Below are 27,784 nucleotides of genomic sequence, written 5' to 3'. Positions count from 1 at the left end.
AGAATGCTCAACCCCTGGCTGGATTGAGTGAATGTTGCAGAAAACCGGAGGCCATTTTCCAACTCATGAGTACCCCTACACTGCCCTGAGTTGGGGTAGCTTTGACCTTCCTTTTTGTCCATACGCCACCTACATAGAGGCAGAGTACTCAGGCTTTACGTGGGAGAAGTGAACGTCACACTAAATCAGTGAATCCCAACCTCTTCCGAACCAGCAACCCCTCCCTTCTAACCAGAATTTCACTGAGAACCCCTTCTCATTTAGCAACATGACTACACCTGTTCATGTAACCCACTAGTCAAAACATGTCAAGTATTGTAAGTCCAGACAGAATTCAATATGGCACTGGAATACAATAGATCTTTAGCACATTGTATTTACCTTATTTTTTGTATTTTCTATACTTACAATGAAAAATAATTCAAATACAACAGCAAATTTAGTTGACTAATTCTGACAAGAGCCATGCCATCTCCTTTGATGGGAATATGAATATGAGCTTCCTCCAATCATCGCCTTTGGGGCAGGAATAGTCGGGAATAGCCATCCCATGGAATGGGCAGGGAGCAATTAGCCCCTGGATCTCAAGTAGTGCTTCCTGCACATAGTCACCTGGGCTGTCAACACCATACTAACTGCTTTTCCCAAACCTATTACAGGCCCGGTGTAGGCTTGTTTCACTGTGTATATGTTTGGATTAGGGAACAAACCACATAAAATATTAACCACAAGAAGTATGTGAAACAAACAAGAAATAGAAGTGATACTAAATGGTGAAGATTTTGTTCTGGGGATGGCTGAATCTGCTCTTACTTGATACAAATACAGATGTCCTCAGAAACAAACATCTCACAGCTTCCAGATCAGATTACTTTTGTTCTTTCAGGGTGTCTTTTCACCTCTTGGGGCCCATCAGCCTCTTCCTTTGGAACTTCCATTTGCTTCTCCTTTTGGAATGTTGTCCACATTGTTCACGAACATATAGGCCTTTATGTCTGTCTCATTTTCACCCCCTCATTACCAAAATTTTTCTGTACAAAAAACTTTTTAGTAGAAAAAATAGTCTTTTCTCAAACAATAACCTTGTGGAAAATTTGATGTTATTGGAATTGTGGTTTTTCATGACAGTGTTCATTACTTTTTATCAAAATTTTATGTAATTTTTTAACTCAAACATTACCAATGAAAACTTCTTGTTTATCAAAAAAGCGGGTGTTCAATAAATAAAACAACCATTCTGATAACATTTTATTGAAAATTTCACAAAAAAACATCATAAAAGTTGCAAAATATGTTTGAAAAAGCCCTTTGAAATGGAAACAACTTTGACATTTCATTTTTTTTCCCAAAATTAATGTTTAAAATTTTGAACCAGCGCCAATAATTTTCTTGCTGTGAGCCTCATGTGACATCATCTGCAAATAAACCCAACAAGCATCACAAAGACTGTAGAAATTGAATGATCCTTTGCTTTATTTTTCAGAAAAGAACTTTGAAATACTAGCTACACTTTCAATCTGCTCACTGTCTAAAAGCTTTACTTAGTTTCCAGGCCATCTTTAATATAAACCACAGGGGGGGGGAACCCTTGGAAGTTGCTAAAACTGGGACATTTAGAAAAGAGAAACAAGACTGGAATTGAAACAGTCATGAGAACGGCAAAGACTGTTTCCAATTAGAAAGGGATAACTGTGAATATCAACATTTAACAATCTAATTAAAAAGGACCTTGTAGAACATTTTGTGCAAAAAGAACACAGTCAAGTTCTGTGGAGTTCACAGCAAAGGTATGGCTTTAAAAAATGTTTCTAACATTTTTCATTCCAGCCCAGTGAGAAAGCTAAGTAAAACAGCCATCATGTGAAGGCCTTGAGGGCCTCTTTACCTATTCACCCATGCCTTGAAAGACTTTTAGAGTCCCCAAAGGACCCTGCTCATTCAAAAAGGAAGGCTCTTCCTACCTCTAAACTCAACGAACCTTATCCTTCTTTTAACCTCTCAAACTTGAAAAATACCTCATGTCCCTCAACGACAAAACTAGGTTTGTTTAGTATCTAGGATTTGAAGCTTCTTCTTTTTTTTTGTTTTTTTTTACTGAGTTATTGGTCATCAGAATACACATAATAATCTGATTCTTCCCTCACTTACACCAGTGTGGATTGGTAGTAACTGTTGCTACACTGGGGAGAAATCCAATAGATCTAGAAAGATTAAGCTTTTCAGTATATGATTAATTATAATCCATAGTTTGAATAGGTGAATGGGATTAAATTATGCATTATTGTGAACGGCAGTAATTTAGCAAATTCTGTGTTCTGTATTGACAGCTGCACATTCAGTTATAAACGTAATGCCTGTAATACTAATGTTTGGCTTTAAAAAGAGATACTCTAGCTTTAAATCTCTTCTTTAAAAATGGGCTACTTTCAAGCAGCCATATTTACTGCTGGTATAGGCAGGGACAACCTCACTGAAATAAAGAGAATTGAGCCTTTTGTAGCAGTGCTAAATTTGGGCCAAGAGACAAATGAAAAACAAATAACAGTCGATTTTTTTTTCAAGTAAGTTGCTTTTAGTACTCATTAAGGAAGTGGCAGATTCACAACCCCAGAGAGTGAGGTGCTGACTGATAGACTAAGTTTCCCTATGCCATGGCTCTGGTTGAGCGTATGACCTGGAAGGGTCAGTTTGGGGGTGGGAAAGTAGTTCAGTCTGTTGGTCTCTCTTCTGAAGCTGCTAGTAAGAACACCAATTTTGCAATGTTGACACCGCTCCTTTAGGAACTTGCTTGAGAACCCATGAGATTCTGAACAGGTTAACCTTAGTTTGCTACCAGCTTAGAACAGACTTGTATCACAGTGGTAGTTTCCATGCCTTCCTTATTAGCCCCATGAGTCATTCAGTCCACTGGATGAGATGTCATTGATGGCAGCAGAAACCAAGATCGTTAACATAGAAAATTTAGTTTTCAGGATGGGAAACACAGCCATACTCTTTTCAGATTTAATGGTGTGGGAAGTTTCCTACAGATATCTTGAGTTTATGACCTACATACAATCTATGACCTTCCAAGCATCACTCTTTCTCTAAATTGTCATTGTGAAGTTACAGTACAACTCAGGTGAGAGATAATCCATTTCTTCCATATGAAATCTTTTAGCATTTAAAGACAATCACTTTTCTGAACTCTAGTTCACTTATCAAATAGAACTGAATTAATCTCAGAATAAACATTCTAAGGAAATGGTTCTCAGCCTTTTCTATAGCGAGGCCCCCTGTTTCATACTGCCTCCTCACCCCCTCCCCATCTAGCCAGGACTGCTTTCCCATTTAGCAATATGGAAGGACAGGGTCGACACATTCCCCTGACATCTGTTCACAACCTTGCTGAAGGTTGGCACCTCCTGGCTGGGAATCCCACGTTGTAAGACAATCAACAAACAATTAATAGAAACTATGGAAACTCCATGAGCTAAAAGGCTAAACTTTTTCCCTTCAATGAGCTCTTTTTTCAAAAGTCCTTGACCATCACAGCCAAAACATAATTCTTACCTTTTTCTACCTCTGGGTTCATGTGACCAAGAATTCAAAAATAAATCCTATGTTATAACAGTGGTGTCTTCCATTGAGTTATTTTTCGGTACAAAGAGGTACATTTCCAGACTCCTTCCTACGTTTGCAAACATTTGTGTGTACATTTGAGTGAGCAAACTAGGCAACAGCAAAAATAATCCAATTTGTAAATGCCTGACTCTGCATATTGGTGCACATATACGTTATGCACAAACAGGAAAGTTTGTCCCAAAACATCTGTTGATAAAACAAATGTTGTTGATACCAAATGGCCAAAATTGAACATTCCACTTTATCCAGTGTCACTTTCTTAATGTGAGAAAGGGCTTACTCTTGTTCCTATTAAAGGCAACAGGAATTCTTTCTTTGACTTCAATGGGAAAAGGACTGGTCCCAAGGACTTCAGAAACAATAATAATAATTAAAAAACCCCACTTCTGAGCTTTCTGGATCTCTTTGTGTTTGCCTAGAGAGAGCGTTGTGTGATCCTTAAACATGATTTCTATGTAGACATAACAGCATTATAATAGTAATTCATTCAGATTCCTATTCTCCAAGGCCTTGATGTTTTATGTTTCATTCATAACCACAGAGTTAATTATAGTCTGAGTTTAAACATTATCATTAGTTATAGCACAGAGGATGTGTGGAAGGGAATTAGGCACACGTAATGTCAACTTTTTTCTCTTTTAATTGATTAAATGAGAGCGCAAAAGACAAAAAAATGACAGTATAATATGTGGTGTCTGCATGATAATTCAATATGTAGCATGTTTTTGTATAGTTCAGAACATTTAAAAACAAAATTATTGTGGCTTATTAGAGCAATAGGAGTGGGTGTAAGGTGCTTCCTGAGGCAGCCTCAGCTGAACTTCAGAATCATTGTGTGATTTTGGACAAACAACTTGACTGCTTTGTGTCTCTTTGTTATCTGGACAACTGACAACATGCATAAAAGCAAGCAGCTCCCTGCAAACCAGTCCCTATATTTGGTCAAGTGGCTGGGGCACTGGACTGGGGTTCTGGAGACTTGGGTTTGATTACTGGGTCTCAGCCACAGAGGTCCTATGTGACCTTGGGCAAATCACTTATTACACCTTCTGCCTCAGTTTCCCATGTGCAAATGGGGCTAATACTTCCCTACCTCACAAAGAAGCTTTGAGAATAAAATCCATTAATAATTGTGAGGTTCTCAGGTACTGTGGCAATGAGAGTCAGAGTTATATAAGTATCTAGATAGAAAGAACTGAACTCTGAGGAATTACACTGGAAAAAAAGCAGCCCTACAAATATAGGGTTTCTTCAAAGCTTTTCATATTTACCTCTATCGATATTAAAAATAATATAGAAACACGTTATTCAAAGCCAAAAGCATTCTGGGCCTCGCCTCTGAACTATTCACAAATTTTAATTTCAAGTTTTACTTAATCATTAGTTGTGTCAAGGGATGATGAGGAAAGACAGACTATGAAATGGATTTAAAATACGATAGTCTTCCAAATGTGTTTGAGTACAATTAGATTTCTGAAGTAGTTACATGACTGTTGATCAATTACGAAAAAATATATATATAGGTTATGGACTACCAGGGGAAGACATTCATATTTCTGTTGCGTGGTGTCTTTCTCCTCTTGTTTGCACACTCCTCAAAAAAGCACTGTGCTTATTTAAATTAGTGATATTACTTCCTTTTGTAATAAAATTAATCAGAACATCAATAACGTGATTAGTCTGCCTTTTAGACTGTTTTTATCAGAATTATTCTTATTCGATTTTACTCTTTTGCAGTATATAGAATTCTCTCAGAAACATCTCTTTCCACTCCACCACCAACCCCAAATGCATCTGTGTAAGGTGAAGTCCTGGCCAAACTAAAGTAAAGAATTTCATTATTTAAATTATTATTCAAATATATTATTATAATTAATAATGTATGTTGTGGTTGTGCCCTGATAGAACCCTGATGGGATGTTATTCTATAACAACCCTCTGACACTCTATTTGTTCCTCTGTCACTGTAAATATTTTGCATGTCTCTTACTAATGTATGCTTAGATTCTGTTGCTAATAAAAATGAAAGCTTGAGATACAAGTTTTTACTTTTAGAGGACAATAAGGACATACATCATTTAAGAAAATATGGATTACTAGATGGATCAGAGGAATGATATGGAAACTTTCAAAGTTGTACATTTGTTTTCAGTTTAGCAGTGACCAAAACTTTGGCGGAGATCCTCAAAGCAGTCTATAGGATTTAGATACATATCTTAAAAGTTAAGCATGTGCTTCAATACTTTGCTGAATCAGGGCCATAGGGAGTTGCAAATTCCAGTAAGAATCCACCTGATGAAATCCAAGAATAAGGAGTGGGGGGAAAATCATGCTCCTCTGAACAGGTTTTATTACCTTTTAGTGTTTTCCTGAAGCCAAATAAATTGGAAGATCATGAAGACATAGGGCCAATTCTGCTATAGAGCAGATTTTGACGCTATAATTGCGTAACCAGCTTCACTTTTTTTTTTTTTTTTTAAAAGGTAGAAAGGGGTAAAAAGAAAACTTCCTTTCAGAGTTCTCGGAAGTGAACATAAAACCATGCTCTTGATAATAACGGAACAAACCTACTTAGGCCGAATGAGTAATCCAATTCAGCTCCATTCAGTTCTCTCTGAAGTTGTTAACTTTCTGTGCTCACAGAAACACAAGGAAGATTGAATAAACACCGCTTGCTGTAAGCACCAGTAAGCACCAACCCAGCTTGACACTGATCCTCTAGAGCTGGAATTATGCCTGGGCTTTTTCCCAGTAATACAAAAAGGTGCCCTCATGCTTATGACAGGACAGTAATGTAAAATTAAAGAGCCCTAACGGTCCAAGAAGTGCTCCCATCCCAGTACAGCACCTCGAATGATGAAAGACCCAGCTAAATGAAAACGACCCTCCCTGGTTGTGGCAGCATAATTCCACCCTTGCTGGCAATTACAGTAGAAACCAAACCTCCTTTCAGTTTCAAACCTCAGCCTTTGAAAAACAACATTAAAGGCTCATGTTGAGGATTATTTTTCGTCACAGAAAACTAAATTTAAGTGTCTGTCTCAAGCGGCAAAAGTTCCATTCACAGTTTTCTACTGTTTGTAATGACTGCCAGGAGACGGACTGAACTGTCGTCATCTCAAACTAATTTATAAAGGAAAGACGCGACATATGGTGGGTGGCCTGCAAAAGCTTTCATCATTCTTCATTTAATTCATAAATAAAAGTCTATGCACACATAAAAGTAGTATTAAAGTGGATCACATAATTAACCATCAGCATATGCCTGGGTGTGACTCCAAATGAAAACATTACACAAGCTCTTGACAACATTTTCCATCCAGATACTTGTATAGTTTGTAATAACTTTTAAGAACCCTGGTCTTCATTTCACTTCCATTGAAGTCAATGGAAGTTTTGTCATTGGTTTCAATAGAAGCAGAGGAAAGTATTGTGATATTAGGATCTTTAAACTAATTACTCCAATCTGTAATAGTTATATTTAAGGGAGATAATGTATCTATTGTAATATTGTCCAAAAGGGACTAGGTACTATACAAACACATAAAAAGAAGCAGTACCTACCCCAAAAGAACTTAAATGGTAAAATCTTTGAGTAAGGCCTTGTCTACACAAGGAAATTGACCGGATAGTTACTGAGGAATAAACTTTGTGAGAGAAGTAATTATTCTAGAATAAAGACACTTTTGTTTTGGAAGAGAGTGTCCACGAAAAGGGTCTATTCTGGAATAGCTATTGCAGAATAGCTGTTTCTGCAATAGCTATGCTGGTCAATAACCCTGTGTAGACAAGGCCTACGTTATTTAGGACCCGATCCTGGATCCACTGAAGTCAATGAAAAGACTCCCATTGACTGCAATGGGCTTTGGATCAGGCCCTTATACTGCATGCATTATATGGTTATATTACATAGGGACAAATCCAGAAGTCTCCATTCAGATAAAATTCTCACTGAAAACAATGGAAGATTTGACTAATTAAGAACATCAGAATTTTGATTACAAATAACAGAGGGGTGAGTTCAAAGAATCAGAAAGTCAGTATTAATGACATATGAAATAAACTTACCCACCATGGACCTGGATTGTGCAAGCTCTCCAGCTGAAGTCAGTGGGATACCTGCACACTGAGTCCTGCGTCCCATGCTACTTGACAGTATTGAAGAACATTCCCCAGTGTCTGAAATGATAACACAAGGATGTGACTTCTAGGCTGCAACTTTTTAAAGGTCAGTTCCAGACAAATAATCATCACAGACATTCAGAAAAATCATTCTACCATGATATAATAGTTGGATACTAAAAGTCATCTGAAGCCATAGGTCCTAGCTGTGCTCCCATTTTGCTGTACAATAGGGCATGCTAAAAGAGCAATCAAAATGGAATGGGTAGATGGTAATTGTGGGAGAATTCTGCTTTACCATGTGAGCTAGGCAATGCTGATGTCTCGCTTTTCCAGTTCTTCAGTGTCAGCATGTAATATGGTGCCCAATATTATGCACCGCACTCCAGGTGTGGTCTCACTAGCTCTTTATAGCTCTATATGAAATGCTTTTAGATGAACTCTGGATGGAAATAGACTTCGAAAGCACTAAAATTTCCTGAGCCTATGCACGCACAACTCCCATTGACATTAATAAGATATTAATAGACCACACAAACATGGAAAATATGCTCCTTTTCCACGTAGATATGAACTGTACTGATGGATTGTGCTGGTTGTGCTCATCTCCTGAAGACTGTTACCATCCAAATGAGGTTTTCTAATGAGTGCTCCAGCTTGTCCCTCCGCCCCAAGTTCCCCAAGCATCTTTCACATTCTCCTCCCCAGGCCCCCCAATATCTGTCCCTCCAGTTTACCTTCCCTAGCTCCATGCCAGCACCTGTCCTCCAACAAGTCCTGCCCTGATCTAGTCCACACATACACCCCAGACTCTTTACCCCACGCTCCAACCCCTATCTGGTACCCATGGACTCCCATCTGCCCTCCCGGGTACCTGCCCTCCCTAAGATGGATCTCCCCCCACCTTGGGTCGTGTCTCCCTACAAACGGCCCTGGACCAAGTGCCCTGCTGGCGCCTGTCCCACACGCCCAGCTCCCCTCCCCAGGATCTCCCCATCCCTTGCTCACTGCACCCCCCCATCTCTGTGACTTTTCCTGCTACCTCTTCCCACACAAGCCACCCCCACCCCTGCCTCCAACTCAAACCTTCCCCATCCCTTCCATTCCCCTCTTGTGACGGTCCCCATGCAGCCCCCCGCCCCTCCTGGTGCCTGGCATCCCCTCAACCCCCCCCCCCCGCCTCTATCCTCGGAGCCCCGCTCCCCGGTGCCCCCCCGGCCGCTCCAGTCAGCTGGAAACCGAGCTGGGGGGGGCCACAAAGACGCTGTGTCCCCTCCCCTTTGCTATAAGTTGGGGGCCACGCGGGGGGCTCTCCCCGCTGCTGGCACCCGCTCCAGCGCTGCACACGGAAGGTCCGACGAGGGAAAGGGAGGCGGGCGGACGGGGGGGGGGGGGCAGAGTGGGAAGGGAGGGGCGTGTGAGCCGCGAAGTGCTGCGCATTAACTCGAGTCAATGCGGTAGAGGATCCCTCTCCCTCGCTCACCCCCAGCCCGAGCCCGTTCGCAGGGGGAGCGCGAGCTCCAGTCCCGGCGCGCGGCTCTGCTCGGCGGCGGCGGTCCGTGCAGCCCGCAGAGAGCCGCTTGCAGCCCGTCCGCGCCCGGGGGAGAGGGGAGCTGCTGCTGCTGCTGCTGCCGCTGCCGCGAGGAAACCAGAGCCGGGGCTGCCCTGCTTCCCCAGGATCTCTGCCGTGCGGGCTTCCCTCTGAAGTCCCTTTTCCGGAGCAGGAGAGGGGGGGGGAGCGTTTGACCCTCTCCCCCCCGCCCCCCTGGGGGGGGGAAAGATGGGGTTCGAGCTGGACCGCTTCAGCGGCGAGGTGGATCCGGACTTCAAGTGCCACCTGTGCCACAAAGTGCTGGAGGACCCGCTCACCACCCCCTGCGGCCATGTGTTCTGCGCCGGCTGCCTGCTGCCCTGGGTGGTGCAGCAGGGCAGCTGCCCGGCCCGCTGCCGCCGCATCTCCTCCACCAAGGAGCTCAACCACGTCCTGCCGCTCAAGAGCCTCATCCTCAAGCTGGACATCAAGTGCCAGCACCACGCCCGGGGCTGCGGCCAGGTGGTGAAGCTGCAGCAGCTGGGGGCCCACGCCGAGCGCTGCGGCTACGCCCCGGCCCCCTGCCGCCACCCGGGCTGCGGCCAGGTGCTCAACCTGCGCGAGCTGGAGGCCCACATGCGGGAGAGCTGCGCCGCCCGGCCGGTGGGCGTCTGCCAGCAAGGCTGCGGCTTGGTCCTCACCCACCGGGAGCAGCAGCGGGCCGGCGGCCACGGCTGCTTGCAAGCCCTGCAGGGCCACGCCGGCCGCCTGCAGGCCCAGCTGGGCGGGCTGGAGAAGGCGCTGAAGAAAGAGGCGCTGCGGGCGGGCAAGCGGGAGAAGTCGCTGCTGGCCCAGCTGGCGGCCGCCCAGCTGGAGCTGCAGATGACAGCGCTGCGCTACCAGAAGAAGTTCACCGAGTACAGCGCCCGCCTCGACTCGCTCAGCCGCAGCCTGGCCGCGCCGCCCTGCACGGTAAGGGGGCTGGCGGGGGGCGCTGCCTGCCCGGCGCGGCCACGGAGTCAGCGGCGTCCCCCCTCCCGTGCTTCTCTCTCCCTGCTCCCCTTCCCTGGCTCCCGTCCAACCGCCTGCCCCTCCAGCCCCCGACATCACCCCCGCGGGGGACGCCCTTGCTTTGGAGTCGAGACGTCCCCCTCTCCTGGCTGCCTGGGTTGTCCTTTACCCTGGGCTGGAGTCACAGGGTTGGGGGCAGATACGCGAGTGGGGGGGAAAAAGCATCCAAGTGCCAGACTTTGGGACTCCTGGGGGTGGAAGAGAGAGGGAGTCTGTGTGTGATGAGGGAGAACAGACTAGGGCAGGAGGCACCCTGCTCAAAGCCGTTTTCTCTTTTCCCCACTAGGAAGGTCTGGTTAGGAATCAGGATTTCTTTTTTTTTTTTTTCTTTGAGACATATTTCCTCCCCCCTTCCTCACCCACAGCCTTGTCTGTCAGCTGGAGCCTCAGCCAGCTGGCAGGTCTGGGTGAAGGGCAAATATTTACAGCTTAGCTGAGCACCACCAACTGAAGAAACAGCACCCGGCTTAGAAAAGAAAGAGGGGAGTTATCAAAATCCAGGGGGAAAGATATATATATATATATATATATATATATATATATATATATATATATATATATATAGTTCCCATGTTTAGCTCTGTGATTTTAAATCTCTTGTCCTGGATTATGTTAAAGTGACACTTATTTCTGAGCCATTCTCTCCACAGCTTAGTTTGCCCCCCAGTTTCTTTTTAAGCCAGTTTATTATTGTTTCCTCCAGTCTCTGTGTTTTCTTATTGTAGGCTTTTGGGAGCCTTTTCACTGAAAGCTGGGGAATGACAATGTTACAGTTGCTCATAATTTATGGTGCTATTTGACGTGTTTTGGGGAACTGGGGCAGAGAGGTGTAGAGAGAGACAGGAATGTTGTTTGTCTTTAAGAAGTAATTGCTTTGAGTGAGTATAACAACAACAAAAAAGTGAAATGAGATGTTCAGCTCTGGTCTTTAACTGTCACAATCTGTTTCCATGCATGTATTTTTGATGGATCCATCACTGTAGTATCTTGCTGAAGACAGTACAGTGATGGTCACATATCCAGGTCACAATCCCTTTTCTCGCTCTCCTTCCCAAAGAACCCTGTAAATGCCACAAATGGGACTCACAATGGTATCGAATCACCAGGAGTCAACTTACTGGGCATAGCACTAAACAGAATCGTTTGCAAAACACTTTGGGTGACCCAGCGCTTTCCAGATCCAGCATTCCATAACCTTAAATCATGTAGAATGGGTTTTCCACAGTATGAGGTCACTAGGATTAGCCCTTACACAACATAGACAAACCTCAGTTAAGTGGTGCACAATCAGTACCCGCTAGCAATGAGCTTTTCATGATGTGAAACCAAATGGTGTGGACTTTCTACTGTATGTCCAAGTATGGACCATCTACTTTGGGCTTTCCTTTTTCTGAACTATCTATGATAGGGTTTTCAAAAGTTGGATTGATCAGATTAAAATTTATCTTGACTTTGATCTATCTGGAATGGGCTACTTATAAAATCAAGATGACCAGGAGCAGATTCTTCAGGAAGCAGAGCTATACATAACAGGGTTTCGGTGGCCCCAAACTATTAATCAAAACAAGTCTTCCACGTGAGGGGAGCACCTAGAAACCAATTATCTTCATGAAGAAAGCCCTGAGAACACATTTTGGGCTTTTCACAACTTCTGACATCCACAGCTGCAGCAGCAAACTTATCAAACCGTTCAGAGAGCTACACTGACATCTTTGATGATGCGGATGTTCAAACAGCAATGTACACAAAACAAAACTTTTTTATGATCTTATATTCTATTAAAAATTAATGGGAAGAAAAAAATGTGTCAAATGGAAAACAACGTGAATGGGGAAGTACTGTTTTAAGCTCTGGAGATGGTATCTTAAGACAATATAGGCTAATAACTAAATGAAACTAATAAAAGAAATCAGACTCCACACCCAATTTCAGGACCAACTTAGATCACAACAGCCTCTTTTTTAAAGCATTCTTTGGATTTACTCAACCTTAACCTCTCATTCATAGCTCTCTTCCCCCCCCTCCATCATTTCTCTGGCATTCTGCACCCTGTCCTTCTCCCTCCACTCATCTGGTTCCCCTCTTGCTCTGTAGTTGTGAAATCCTTGTCTACAGCTCCCACCATCAATAGTTTTTTTTGTCTCTCTCTACCTCAGTGATACTTAGACCTCAGTGGATCAGGAGCCAATTAGTGATCAACTTTCCCTAAAAGGGCCACAGTAGTGTGAATTCATTGTTTTATTTACTATTTATAGATACGTTATGATGTTATCAACTGCAATTAGTTATGGTGTATTTTCAGAGCAAAATGACTGACCAAGTATTATTATTTTTATCAACTACAGTTAGTCAATAATTAAATCACAGTGTTTTAATATCATGTGCTGCAAAGAGCAGTGGTAGACACATTAAAGAACTTCTGAGTATCACTGCTCTCACTCATCAGTCTGAGCAAAAAAACCACACCTTTGCTCCCTTATTTGCACTTCTTGATTTTTTTCACTATGCTTATAACTTTGCTGTTGCATTATTTAGCTCTGTAAAGTGCTGTGGGATGAAATTTGTATGAAACGTACTGTTACAAATAGATGATAAATGGCCACAGTATGTAATTTCCAGCAATACTTTTATCAAATCTGTGGAAGCAGCTGGCCAACATGACTGTGTTCATTTTCAGCCCTGCTACAAAAAGGCTGTTATGCAGTTTTCTGAAGCACCGTGTAATGTGCAGAAAGCCAAAAGGTGTCGTGTCACCACAAATTTGTGGTGCAGCGGTCTGTCAATTACATGTCTTTCATGGCATTTTGGGCAGCTTTCCAATGGTAACAGTTTCAGTCTGCCCAGCTCCAGAACAAGTACAATCAGGAAACATGCATCTTTGTGCACAAGAGATTTTTGAAAAAGACCGTGATAGAAAAGTGATCACCTACTGCAAGAGATGTTGCACCAGTTTGGGATGTGGCTTGCTTCCAGATTTTTTTTAGTTCTAGATTATTTATTCAGACGATGCTGGAGTGTAGTATGTGCAGCACGGGATGGAGGCTATAAACACCTAGCAAGGCGCGTGTATTTGATTCAGGCATTTTTTGGTCCCAGAACACCTAGTTTAGGAGTATTCCAATATAGAATAATAGACTTCTTGGTTTGATTCCAGGTTAAAAAATAACTGTGCCCAGTCAAAATATGCATTGTTATTATTATTTATACCTCAGATATTTGCTTGGTCGGTGTTGAAGCACTCATTGCTCAAATAGAACTGTTATTAATGAACTGTGTTAATGTGCTTGTGCAGTTCCATATATTTACTTTACTATGACCTGAGTTCTCTGTGTAGGTTAGGAAAAAATAAATGTTCTGGCTTTCCAGACTGAATTATTGCTAGTTGATAATGATATGGAACCACTCTAGAATAAAACAAATGGTATCTCTTCTTCCACTAGAAGAGATGCCTCCTCACCATTCTATTTGAAGTAATGAATCAAAGGGGAAATTAAATGGTGGTTTGGGGATGTCCACAAGGCCTTCTATACCAGTTGACCGTCATGATGGAGTTACATTAAAGGATCAAAAACAGGGCAACTGTGCAGAGAATGGCTTTTCTGCTGTGGAAGGGATCTGAATACAATGTCATGGGGGAAGTATGTGCTGGAAGCAGGGCCACTGAAGCTGCAATTAGGTAGATCTAAAAGCTCAAACATCTGCATTGGAGCAAATATGGCTGTGGATTGTCTAGCCATTGAGGAAAGGGAAATTCCATTCACTTCCCCACTTATAATCCCAGCAGAGATCTCTGCACGAAGCCCAATTAATCAGGCGTTTTATTCTTTTTTATTTAGGTTCTTATGCCATCGGATCTATATAGTCGTTGAGCGGCTTCCAGATGTGCATTAAGTTATATGACTTGCATTCGTCACATGTCCCTCCTCCTCCTCCTTTTTTGTCTGTGAGGAGAAAGTGTGAGGGTTGTGTTTTTTTTTTTTTTTTTTAAAGTTTATTTATTTCGTGTCTGTTGTGCTGTGTGTTTATTATTGAAAGCAAGGTCTAATATGTATAAGATCCTGCCTTGCGTTTGGAGAGGAAGGCAATGAGGTTTGAGATGGTGAGAGGTGAGGGTTTTTTCGTATGTGCTTGAAGGGGAGGTTATGGAGATGTTTCACCCAAACTGAATATTTCATTTGGTAAAGTAAGTCATTTTGAATACCTCAAAGTCTGAATGCATCTGAAAGAAAAACCTCAGGCTATTTAAACTGTGCTTGATCCTTAATGAAACATAGCATTATTCAAACTTATTGATAAAGTTGGTCCAATTCTGCTCTTGCATGTATGCACATGGTTTGTGTTGAAGTCATTGGGAAGAAATGAGCAAGGATGAACTAACGAGGTATTTTTGGAGCTGGGTCCAAGGCCTCGGAACCCCCTTCCAGTGCTGCAGTCTGACCTTCTTCAGAGCCCAGTATAAAAGCCACACAGGAAACAGAAACACTGAGGATAACATTTTAAAAATGTACAAGTAGCAAATATCCAGAAAGGTGAAAGCAGAGACCTCTTGTTTTAAGTCTATGCACTTTTATGTTACTGTATTTAAGCCTGCAGGTATATTGCAGTGAGAGGCACTCCATAAGTAGGTAATGGGACAGATCCTCAGTTGAGCTAAACCAGCATAGATCCACTCAAATCACTGAAGTTGTCAGTTGGTACCAGTTGAAGACTTGGTCCTTAGTTTGACTGGTTTATGGAGGCTATATCCTCCAGCATTTTCATTTTATAAAAGGCAACCAAACTGCTGTAAATTAAAAGGAGACTATTTCTCTTAAAATATGTCCCTGACTGTACAATTTGGAATAGTTCTGTTAGCCTATAATCCTCTATATGGAGGAGTAGAGTTCCTCTGGTTGGTGAGAAATGTCTTCTTAGCTACAGCATCACTAGAGAAATGAGGAAGCTTCCCGTATATAAAATAAAATGCAGAAGATAGTCTATTAGCACCAAAATATTCAGGTGGGAGGTACAATAATTTCCAGAATTAAGTTTAACAGCTTTACGCAGTTGTGGGAATATAGCATGCCAGAAACCATCAGGTTTGCTGCAGAACCAGATGCTGTGGGTAGGGTTGGGATGCTGGCCATTACATCTCCAGTTATTTCACTATTTAATGATTAGTTCTCTGGAACATAAGACATTTCTGGGAAGAAGAGAAAGTCACCAAGCCCTGCAAGAATCATTCTCATTGTGGCTTTTCATTAATGTGCATAGAAAGATGTTTAAAACGCCCCACTAACATTGAGGTATGAATCTGCAAAAGTAACAAAATATAAAAGCAACACATTGCAGGGTCCCTTGTACCTAGATATTTTAGTACATACGGTGGAATAATCACTTTGCAATGCCATAGGCAGTTCTTTACTGTAATACTACTCTAGTGCAGTAGAAATGGTGGACAAAATATGCAAATCCATTAGAGCAGGTCGAGAGTTCAACAACTCCTTTTGTGTATAACTTTAGAGATAAGAAGACAGAAATATTTGGAACATATTTTAAGAATGAAGCCAGAGCATCTGCCATGATAGGCATCTATTGGGCAGCTGGAGCAATCCCTGTGTCAAACACTATTGAGAGAAGGAAAATGTATGGGATGTCGTAGCATAGAGGACAAGCAGAGCAGCCTAGAGTCAACCAGGGTGGCAGACCTTGTAAGTGACGTCTGATGGCGCAGGAAGGATTTGGATTCAAATTAGCATTGGTTGGACTCTTTAAAAAATTCCCACGGATATTTGAAAATTTGAAAATATGTCATGTATCTTTTAAACCATTTTTCATCCTGCTCCAAAATCCTCCTAAATGCTTAACTCACACTGTAGAAATGAAACAACAATAATAATGGACACCTTTCTCCTTGGTATTAAAAGTATTAAATCCACCCCAGAATCAGGAATTGTAATGGAAATACTTAACTCAGCTTTAATTACAGCAACCATCCTGAGAGCAGTATGGTAATTGTTTCTTCATTGACCTAGTGGATTTGCCTCCATAAAGCAGTATAATAGAAAGCAGAGGTAAACTGCTTTTGTGACAATGGCATACCTGTCTTTCAAATGTTGAACTTATCAGACCTTAAAAATGGCCTCACAGGACTGGAAGTTTTCTCCTTGAAATATTATCTGATGTCTGGGTTTGAAGATTTCCAGGAAAACACCTAGTGTTTCATTCCTCCTTGCAAGTCTGATTCTGATTGGTGCTGAGTATGTGTAAATTCACTTGAAATCAATGGGAGCTGTGAATGCTCAGTACCTCCTGGGATCAGGTCTCAATCTACTTATGTGATCTGCAAGAAAGAAAATGCGCACATACCACTGAGGAACATTCTAGGCCAAATTCTCAGCTGGTGTGTGGTGTTATAGTGTGCTGATGCACTAAAGTTAGTGGAGCTCTGCCTATTTACAGCAGCAGAAAATTTGGCCCCATTGCTTTTTTCCATAAGAATGATTCAGTTATATTGGATTGCTTTGACATTTAGACATTTATAATATTTAATTGACAACTTCAAATTGATATGTGAAAAGAAAAATGCACAAACTAAAAACATCTCCGCTGAGTTACTAAGTAACTGTTATAATTTGTCATTAATTGGTTATGAAATCAGACTTGTAAGATAACTTCCTCCAATTCTTAGGTGTTCATAATTTTTTCACCTTTTAGTTAAAAACAAAGAAATCTGCAGATAGCAACCTTCAGGTTCTTATCAGAACTTGTCTGTATTTAGATACGCACCATATCACTCTGAATATCTGCAGAGTCTCATCTCTGAAACCCTTAAGTTAGCACGGGGGGAGGAACCCACTTGTATATCATGCTATTATTAACTACTATTTGACTGAGATGGAAAATAATCAGCTGTGAAGATTCAAAGTTGTCATTAACAATGTAGGCATTTACTTTTGCCTTTTATGTAATTTGCCACCACTAAGAGATATCACAGTGCTTCAACTTATCTGTGGAAAGGATGTTATTGTATAAGCCAATAACGTTCCTATGTTTGGGAGCAACCTTGGGACCCAGGATAGGACAACAGATCATGTTTATATGGAGTATGTCCGACGTCTCCGCTGTTGCTCTTCGTACGTAAAATATATCTGTTATTCCTACCAGTCTAATCAGAGACCTGTTACTGTAGGGGTTTCTATTTTGGGAGTTGAGGGAATTCTCAGTGAAGGAGGTTTTCTATTATTATCACTGTCAAGCCTTTATAGATAGGATCTGAATTAATCAGAATCTCAGTGGAATTACTCCCTGTAACACTCACTTTGTACAACGGTTAGGAGTCTGGTGCTTTGAGATTCTCAACCTTTATTTAATTCTATCTGCTAAAATTCACAAGAGAATTGCTGTCTCAGAACACTTCATGTCTGCTATTGCTTCGGATCACTCACTGTTTCGGACATCATCATGTAACCAGGAAGATAAAAAGAGGCAACATAAAAATGCCATTGCAAGAATCAATCACAGCAAGAATCAGGGGGGACAGGTATCAGACTACAGGTGACCCTGAAGATTTGTATGTAGTGCACATCAAATATGATCATGTCAGTTACTATAATTACTACACAGCATATGGAGATTTTTTTTATTCCATTAGACTATGGCTGTAGATCTAAACCGTGTGACCCAGCAAAGGGTTCTCTCTGCTCTAGCTTGCAAAACAAAATGATGCATAAATCTTAAATTCCGGATATTCAAAAGAGTTCAGCACTCAGCAATTCCTATTAAGAACAATGGGATAGATGGAATGTGAGAACAATGGGAGCTGCTGGGTCTTGAGCACTCTTGAAAATCTGGCCATAAACAGCTTCCCCTGGAATTCATGAGCAAACTAAATATTTAAATGGAAGCATGACTCTTTTTAGCATCTGCCTATATGCACGTGTTTTGAATGCTTTTACCTTTTCTTTCTAGGGTGAAGAGACTAATGCACTGACTCTTGTCCTTCATCGTGACTCTGGATCTCTTGGATTTAATATTATTGGTGGCCGGCCATGTGTGGTATGTTAATTGTTAAAATGTATTTGTCTTTTCCTGTTGGGGAGAGCATGCAGATCAGTGTTTGGAGAAAGAAATGCTGCTGACTACATATTTGGCTCTGGATGGGGTGATTTCAGTGTACACATACCGTATAGTCAAACTGACATGGGGTGTCTTAGCTGATTACACACTTCTTTTTCCACATACTATTGTTTTTCATTCTTGGTAGCAGCTAATTACACTTATGCGATGTGGGTGCACTCTCACGTGTGGATTGCGTAGATGATGCTGAAGCACCTCCAGCCCATTCCTGCACACCACACTCCTGTGAATAAGCAGTCCCATGAGTTCAGTGCTGACAGGATCGGGTCCTTTAACAACTTGTTTCAAACTGTATTTGCAGTTGGGGCCACAGAAATGTACCATCTCTTCCATCATACACTAAACAGTACTGTTGTAAGGACATAATTTAAACCACCCACTGTTTGCTCTGTTCGGAACTCCTTGATTTCAGTGGAAGTTTCGCCTGTGCAAATGTTCAGGACTGAACTTCTTACATGAACACTTATTAACATTTTTTTTCCCTTGATGTTGACCAGCTGGAGCCAACATCATGTGACCTAAAGTAGGTCAGGTGATGGATTTTAACTTGTCCTGATAGTTCAGAAAGGATACCAGTTTAATTTTGATAGAACAGCTTCTTTGCCTCTCAAGAAGGCCACAGAAATTTGGGCTTGCTCTTAGCAAATTCACATTGAGTTTTTTCCCCCCCTTGTAGTTAACAATTTTTAACTATACTTCTGCATCATCATTCTATGCCAGTGTTTCTCAATTATATTTCGCCGCGGAACCCTTGCGCGGCCATGCCATACCCTCCGCCGAAAAGTCCAGGAAATCTTCCCCTGTTCGGCGGCACGGTTCCGCTTTTTCGTGGAACCCTTCAACTCAGCCCGTGGAACCCTGGGGTTCCGCGGAACACTATTTGAGAAACACTGCTCTATGCTGTTAATGCATATGGGACCTGATTGCCCAGAACTACGAGGACCTAAAGAATTATTTGTTAACTTTATTTACTTTGCCATTGCTGTTTCAGATTGGATAGAAAAAATGTTATGCAGCCACAGATGGATACATATCTGTTTGTCCTCTTGCATTATATACTTATTACATAAATGAAAGATGGAGGGATCAGCACAAATTGGCTTTAGGTAACTATCTGCATAAAGTTAGACAACAAATTGAAGCCTGTTATGGTTGCATTTTTAAATGGAAGTTGTAGGTATACAGGGTCTGAGGACCTAGCCCATAGCAACTAATTACTTTAAGGTGGCTCTGTGCATTTTGTAGCTCGTGCGCATCATCATTGACAAGTTTCAGCCTCAGACAAATTAGAACTGGTATAGGGTATAATGATATATTTTTCTTTTCATCCCTGAAGGACAATCAAGATGGTTCATCTAGTGAAGGAATTTTTATATCGAAAATAGTTGACAGTGGACCTGCTGCCAAAGAAGGAGGGCTGCAGATTCACGACAGGATTATTGAGGTATGCGAACACAATGTCCGGTCTCTTTTAATAGGCCAAGTTCCGTCTCATGTCTTTTGTAAGGCATAATGTGTGGTGTGGTGTGGGGTGGGAGAGATGTAGCGTGATAAATGTCTAGAAGAGAAGTCAGGTAAAATATGCTTGACCAGAGTCAATGCTGACCTTCCTGGCTTTAGGTAGAGTTCTTATCTAAATATAGAAACCAGCTTATGGATGGTATGTACATGTCCTGGCTTTTTGAGGAGCTAGCATCTATTTGGTATGCTGCTGTTATTTCTTTTTAAAGCTGTTGGAGACTTGTAAGTTACTTAGTTAAAAACATATGTGAAATATCTGTTGTATAAACCATGACTTTATTTAGGTTGGTTTCTAAGACATTTCATGGGGTAGCAAAATGTTTTGAACAGATAGAGGACAAAAGTTTCTGTTACAGAATTTTGGTACAGATGGTTATAAGCTTGCCTAAGTAATTTCTCTAATGTTATTCTGGACTCGTATTATTCAGACTGCAGTCTGAATTTCTTCTCATTTTCTTAAGTCTTGATCACACAAAAATACCCTTCCTGTTAAAGAGTTGGTTGCTTGAAATGTTTTTCATAAGTTGCAGTGAGTGATTTTTTGGGAAGAGGAGATGGGGGTGAGGGGAGTGCAGGGTTAGATTTCATGAAACAGAAAGCAGTTTATTTAGAGTCAGATTTGACGGTTAAAAATGTGTCCTTACTGTCTTTTTATTTTCGTAAGAGGAGGAAAGTTTGAGAGTCTATTGTTCAAAAAGATAAGTACAGCTTTTGTTGCCAAGGATATCATGGAACAGCCAGTTTCTCTAAGTAATGGAATTCCATTGCTCTTATGTTTTGCAAATGAGCAATAAACAGCTGTTAAGGATTTTCGACTGGCAAAGGACAATGTGTATTTGCTATTTTCTACACTGTTATGGTAAATTGCATTCACAATTTAGGGAGTATAAAATATTAATTAAGATACACTACGTATGGAGGAAAAGAATAGAATCTCAGTAGCATGATCATTAAAAGATAAGAACTTAGTTGTAGAGTGGTTTAGAAGTGCTATCCCTGATTTAAGTTACGCTTATGATATAATGTAACCACAAAATGTCTGCAAAACTCTAAGAAGGACTCCATATAAATCTTCTCTGTATAGAATCTCTCCCATAAAACAAACTATGCCTGTAACACTATAGTCAAGTTAGGATTTTTTAATAATATGACATTATTAATAATCCGATTTGTAGGTAAGTCTGTTTTAAATATAGAGTTGCACACAACCTATGTTGAAGGAATGTTAAGGTTGCAAAATCAAGCACTTGGAAGTCAAGAAACAGAAACATTAATGTGGCTCATGCAACCTTAATTCAGCCTCTTTCTGCGTATGCATTATGATATATTTAATTATATTTAATCCTGGGCTGCCTGGGGCCTTAAATTACAGCAGCCTGTCCTGAGGCTGCAGTGCTGCCTGAAATGTCCCACTTTTAGCTGGAATAAATTACTGGAGTGAACAGTCTAGGGCCAAATTCTAATACTCCTATTTGCCTGGAGTAGTACTCCATTCCACAAGTAGTAGTATCACTGACTTCAGTCGGACTACTCCAGGAGTAAGATACTACTCAAAGTGAGTCAGAATATCTGAATCTGGCCCTTGGTGTTTGTGTTGTTTCACAGGATCCACACTCACCAGATTGTCATTGCCCATACTTGGCCACACAGAGAGTAATGTTCCCAGTGCTCCCCTGTTTGGACCTGCTCAGATTGTGACTCCAGCTGGGGTGGGGAGAGCTACTTTCCTGATACTCACTGCTGCGAATAATTGGGCAGGGAGGGAGCCCTGGTCACCCCACATCCACAGCTGCGCACTGGAGCAGCTGTTTAGATGCACAAGGGGAGTAAGCTGCTCCAAAGGAAGGGATGAAGCAGCTAACTCCCTATGAAGAGCAGCAGACGCGCTCTGAGTCACAGTTCCCTCTCTGCTCTGCTCCTGGGGCACTGCTTCTGTGTGTCACCCCTTCCATGGGGCAGACTGTAAAAACACCACCCAGCCCTATTTGAGTAATGTGACGTTGGGCCTCCATGTCCACATTTCTGAGTTATAGCCCCAGAATAGAGGCAGTACGGCAGTTCATGCTATTTACCACCTACTAAGATTTCATCAGGCACTCATCTGGGTGCAGTGTATCAGCTGTGCTGACAGTACACATGAATTACTAATTCATGTGCCCTTCAGCATGCACACACCTATTGTCAAAATTTAGCACATAGTTTCCAAAGCACTGACATTGCTTTGTGTTCATGCAGCAAAAGGGTGCTTTATCATCTCTGCTTCCTGTAAGTCTCCAACCTAAACAAATGTTTGAGACTTCAAAGCTAAGACACATGCTTTCGGTAAAAGCTATGTTTTGCACATTGTGATAGCCCTAATGCAGATGGGGAAGAAGGGGTACTTGTTATCAAAGCACCTGAATCATGTTTATCACCTTAGTATACAGTTTACACAGTCTAAACACCGTGTGGTGGTCTAATCTAAAGTCTAATATTTAAGTCACGTTGAAAAGGTGAAGTTGTTTAATTTATAACAGCTGTGTATAGCCAGTGAAAACATGGACCTAACATTAAAGAGTTGGCAGCATAGACATAAGGTAATTGTTGAAGTCGTCTTCCATTCATGATTCTAAACATTTATTTTGGTTGTTTGAGGTTCAGTTTCACCAGCCTTGCTCGTATTAGGTAGTACCTTATCCTGCAATTATTCTTATAGTTGTCGTAGTGACTACTTGTGGAGTAAAGTCCTATTCAAAGTAGAATGGCAAAAATCTATCCCTTCTGTATCATTTTTGGCAGTGTATAGAATGCTGTGATAATGCAGAACATTTATTAAATACACTTGGTCAAACATGTCAGAGGAAAAATCAGTCAATCTGCCAAAAATAAAACGGGGGGAAAGAGAATCGATAAGGCAGAGCTAATGAAAACAGGATGACAAATTTGAACTGATCTAAATTGCAAGCCGCTACAGACTGGCATTGGTGGTTGTCTTTAGGGAGGTAGATTCATAGAAGGATTTTACAAATGGAGAGGGCAAGACAATAGGATCTAGATGGAACCTAAGGACAGAGAGGAGAAACATCTGAGCTGGTGACTTTTCCCTTGGGAGAACACAGGAAGAGATGTTAACCCAAGTATCTAGAGCCTATAATATTATATATTTGTTCATTTAAAATTAAGGGCTTTATATACATTGCTGGCATGACATTGAATTGAATCCTTTAAAAAGAACTCTCATTTCAGTGTGATAAGCAATCCAAAAGCATAAACTGGAAAGCACAGCAGCTCCAGAATTAATTACAATTCTGATCATAGTGAATTTACTGATATATCAAGAGTGAATTGTGTGGTTTCCTTTTGGAACCTTTCCTTCCTGCATGTCTTCTGGTAAATGCATTCTGAAGAGCCTGTTAATAAAGAAGTGCCATTTTTCATTTTCAGAACTGTCAGAAAACTTCAAATTGCTGAGCTGGGATTATGTGGTTTTTAAGATGTGCAGACAAATATAATGGTTTTATATATAACGGATAGTAAATTATTGTTATGTTGATATTTGCTTTCAAATACTGTTCTGTGACAGTCTGATACCAAGATAAGCTTTTGAAAAATGTCTCAGATCATTTTAAGCTTGGTTTCCTTATGTAGGTTGGGTTCGGATTTCCTCTCTGACAAGTTTTAAAAAGTTAAAGGCGAAACAATTAAATCATTTTTAAAAAAGTGAATTGCCCCTTCTCCTTATTTTTTGGTAACCTTAGAAAATTATTTCTTAGCGGCTTGTGCATCACCGACATGAGCAAAGCCTTCATTATTTAGCCCACTAGTGGTAAGGAAACAGAATGCTATGAAGTACACATCCCTACTACTAAACATGTACCTGTCCTCTAGATCAGAACCCGCGGCCCAATCAGCACACAGCTGCGGCCCATGTCACGTCCTCAGGGCCATACAGGTAGTATATATATTATGTAGCTGCAGCCCACATAACACATAGAGCGCTGCATATGTGGCTCACAATGGTAAATAGGTTGAGAGCCACTGCTCCAGGTGAATGATACACGTTTCAGGCTTCTCCAGGAGTTTAATACTATACACAATAGACACACAAAGAAAATACAGGTCCCCTCTCCCATTAAGTGTTTTGTTTTACAGTATCTGTTCAAAAATAATAATTGGTGCTTACATAGTGCTTTACATCTTCAATTTGTGTTGCAAACATTAACTAGTTAATAATTCTCACCTTGTCCCTAAAGGGTAAATATTATCTCCATTTTACAGATGAGGGAACCTGAGGCATAGAGGGAAATGACTCCTGGAAGAAGTCCGTATAATGGAGAATAGATGCATCATTGGCTATTTGCCAAGATGGTCAGGGATGCAACCCCATGCTCTGGGTGTCCCGAGCCTCTGATTGCTAGAAGCTGGGAATGGATGATGGGATGGATCACTTGATGATTGCCTCTACTGTTCATTCCTTCTGGGTTAGATGGACCATTGGTCAGACCCAGCATAGATGTTCTTATGTATGTTTTTGAAGGTTAATTTCCTGGATCCCTGTCATGTGTTCAATTTACCCATAGCTGCCTCTATCTAGGAGTCTACTTCTAAAGTAAATTTGAATGGCTGGCTTAAATCTGCTTTCAGGTCTTTCACAATTACTTGAAAAGTTAAGATGAAAGACCTCTGTGCCTTCTGTTTGCTTGCATCATAAACTTCTGTGGTTTATAAACACAAGTCAAACTGCAATTATAGCAGTTATAGTTTAATGTACTTAATACAATAAACCACTAATGCTGCATTAAATATGTTCTGGAGTAAGCTCCAGAAGAGGCTGTGTTAAGTATGCATTAACGAACAGGCACGTAAGAAGCCTGGTTCCTTCCTTATTTAAGTCAATGGGAGTTTTGCCCTTGTTTCAATAGAAGCGGTTTTGAATCCTGTGTTAAGAAAGAGGTAAAAGTAGGCGTGCTAGCGACACCTACATTTTTACAAGGAGACTATCTATAATCACATAGTATGCTTTTGTTGTGGGAGCAAAGTGGCAGCTAATTATATTTCCAAATACGGGCCTACTCAAGTTCCACATATGAGCATGTGATTGATCTTTCCTCAACTAAATTGAGGCCAAATTTAATTTAATTTGTTTAAACACACCTACTTTGAAGGATTATAGATTAAATATGACATTCTTTGCTGACTTTAGCTAGTGAGTCAGCCTGTTCAGCTTCTGTGCTAGCATAGGAAGTAGGAGTCTTATTAAATATCCTACAAATGAATACTTTCCATAAGCATACTTTTAAACATAGTGGGGCAGATCCTTCGCTGGTGTCAATTGTCAGAACCCCACTGGCTTTGCTAGAGCTATGAGAATCTGCCCCATGTATGATGCTGTCTGTTGAAGACTTCATTGTTTCAGGAGCTGAGGATGTGGCTGAGTACAGAAATCATTTGATTGATTTGTCCCCCGAAGGATACTCATTTACTATGAATTATGGACTGATTTTGTATTATGTATTGAGTGGTTTTCGTCATCAGTCTTAACATAAGCATATTCACACATCTTAGCGAACTGTCCTGTATTTTTGCAAATCTGTTGGATTATTTGTCATTTGGTGAGGCCAGGGGCAGAACGTTCTCAGTTTGCCCTGCAGGATCTGTTCCAACAGCAGTGCCATTTCTCATCTTACACATGGCACGTCATAGAGTAAACTGAATTTGGCAGCTGTGTTAACTATGTAGCCTGTGAAAGAGCTCCAAAGCCAGATTAACACAGCGGAAGCTGCATCAGACACCCACAGATGGATCACTCACCAGAAGGAAAGGTCACAAGAGCATGACATTCAGTTCTTTATAAATAAAATGTGCATGCTGAGGAACATCTACAGCTGGGGTTGGGAGGTAGGGGCTGTTTTAAGGTTATAATGAGCTAAGAGGTGATTCACCTGGTTGCCTCGTCTAGGGTGTGATTTGCTAGCCCAGATTTTTGGATTAGTTGCAGCTTTTCTTGCTAGCATGGGTGAGATCAGTTAGCAGTTTGGGAGTTGGTAGTTTCCTCTTTCCTTCCCCTTGTCTGGAGAGTTTGATTCCCTGCAGATTGCTGGTGTTTCTCTCTGAATGGTTCCCTGGCCCAGGGGCTTATGTTTGTCCTGGAAGATGACGGCTGGCTAGGAGCAGGGCTCGGTTAAGGCACATTGGGGCGTCGCCTGCCCAGGAACAGCTGCTCAGACCCTCCTCCTCCCTTGAGAGCCGGAGCAGGGGGGCGCCCCTGCACTTACCCCAAAGGCCGGCGTGCATCTGTTGGGGAGAGCAGGCTGGGCCGTCTGCGCTTGTTTCCCTCCCTGGGGCAACGTCGACAGGGGCCCCCAAAGCAGTTGGCTTTGGAGCTGGGGCAGTCCACGCCCCTCAGAGCTAGTGCGTCAAGCTGCCTGGGGACTCATGCAAATGTCTCTCTCTTTGCTGCCCTGCGTTCTTGTTTTTAAGCTTTCCTCTGCAGTCATGAGGGATTCTTTTTTAAAGGCGAGCTGAGATTCTGATGTCCCTAAACACGACCCTGCCGTACCTATACCTCACCGCTGCTCTGGCTGGGAGCTGATCAGTTGGAATTCCGCTCTTTACCCCCGACTGGTGAGCCCTAGTGAAAGAGAGGGCATCAAAGCCGTTTGCTCTGTCACCTTTTTACAGGGTGGAATATGTGCTTCCCCATGCAAGCTCAGCTCTGCTAGAAGAGCAGGCGGGAAATGGCCTGACCCTTCTCGCACGCCACCTTCTCTATCAAGAGCCAAGCCCCGGCTATGGACTAGCGCAGGCTTTGAGGTCGGTGATGGAATTGTGCAACCCTCCTGCAGAAAGGGATAAAAGGGCTTCTTGCACCTTCTCCTCCCTTTGCAGAACTGCATAGGGCTAACTACTAACTAACCAACAACCAACCAACCGCTAACTATTCTGGCACTTTTCCGCTAGGCTTAAGGGGCTGAATAAATTGTCAGGAGAGCACCCTAGCAGAATGCAAAGTTCAAACGCTAGCAGCAATGACTAAAGTCTGCCACCCATATTCCAAGAGTTACATTTTTTTCACCAGTCATGGAGTAAGGCACTACTTAACATGAACAAGGGTATCAGAATCCTGCCCTGTTGCTTTGTAGTGAATAAAATAACTTGTTAGGTGAATTTAGCCTTCAGTTTGCAAATTGCCCAGGAGTATTTTACTACTTTCTTTGGAGGTCTCTTTAATTAATATGGAATTATTCACCCATTACTTTTACAAATAAACCTTGCTCTGTAAATTATTCATGAGAAGTTCATTCAAGTATTCACTAGTTGAAATTCAAAATCCTAGCTTTGTTGTTTAGTTTTGATAAAAGTCACACGGTGTTGTTTCTGTTCTATGAAAGGAGGAGCACAACTCTTAAAACTAGATTTCCTGTGTGGATATGTGTACTTACAAGTTTGTTTTTTAGGAAAATGTATTCAGCCTTTCACTTCAAATTGGCTTTCTGTGATTATTCCTGCTAGGATGTTTAAGCACACTAAGCATGTTTATGGGGAGTGAACACCAAAGGGCTGTAAACACAGCTGAAGTAAATTCAACTTTCTATTTGTGTGCATATTCACAGGAAACCTTTTTGAGACATTTTGCCTTTGTCTATTAATGACGTCTCAGAAAGAAGCAGCATGTTCGTGTTTGTGCTAAAGGCTGGATGGTGCAACTTGGCAACTGATGAAAGAGAAAAGTAACAAATTTAAGGGAAAACTCTATAGGTCCCAGTGAAAACATGAGGCCTTGGTTCTCACTCTATTTTTTTTCCCCATCCATAAATG

At 41.6% G+C, this 27,784-nt stretch overlaps 1 protein-coding gene and 1 long non-coding RNA gene across 7 annotated transcripts in view; one reads left to right on the top strand and one right to left on the bottom strand.

Annotated features, from left to right (window-relative positions):
• The window catches only part of LOC137149144 (uncharacterized), a 375,061-nt gene that overhangs the window by 110,435 nt on the left and 236,842 nt on the right, over positions 1 to 27,784 (bottom strand). For 3 of the 6 annotated variants that reach the window (XR_010918680.1, XR_010918679.1, XR_010918684.1), the window contains one exon: positions 7,697 to 7,803. This is a non-coding gene — a long non-coding RNA (uncharacterized lncRNA). Of the gene's footprint in view, positions 1 to 1,241; positions 1,416 to 7,692; positions 7,804 to 9,615; positions 9,726 to 27,784 lie in introns of those variants that run through there. The other 3 variants (XR_010918688.1, XR_010918692.1, XR_010918693.1) reach the window with 3 other exon arrangements.
• Positions 9,389 to 27,784, top strand: part of PDZRN3 (PDZ domain containing ring finger 3) — a 188,272-nt gene continuing 169,876 nt past the window's right edge. Inside the window, exons 1-3 of the mRNA XM_067542507.1 lie at positions 9,389 to 10,249; positions 18,299 to 18,385; positions 19,803 to 19,910. Of these exons, the coding sequence (XP_067398608.1) occupies positions 9,527 to 10,249; positions 18,299 to 18,385; positions 19,803 to 19,910 (918 nt within the window). The 5' untranslated portion in view covers positions 9,389 to 9,526. The remainder of the gene's footprint in view (positions 10,250 to 18,298; positions 18,386 to 19,802; positions 19,911 to 27,784) is intronic.

The sequence above is a fragment of the Emydura macquarii genome, unplaced genomic scaffold, assembly GCF_026122565.2.
Source record: "Emydura macquarii macquarii isolate MOO-44397 ecotype Brisbane River unplaced genomic scaffold, CSIRO-AGI_Emac_v2 contig_71, whole genome shotgun sequence".
Lineage (NCBI taxonomy): Eukaryota > Metazoa > Chordata > Testudines > Chelidae > Emydura > Emydura macquarii.
This window is presented reverse-complemented; position numbering and strand designations above follow the sequence as displayed.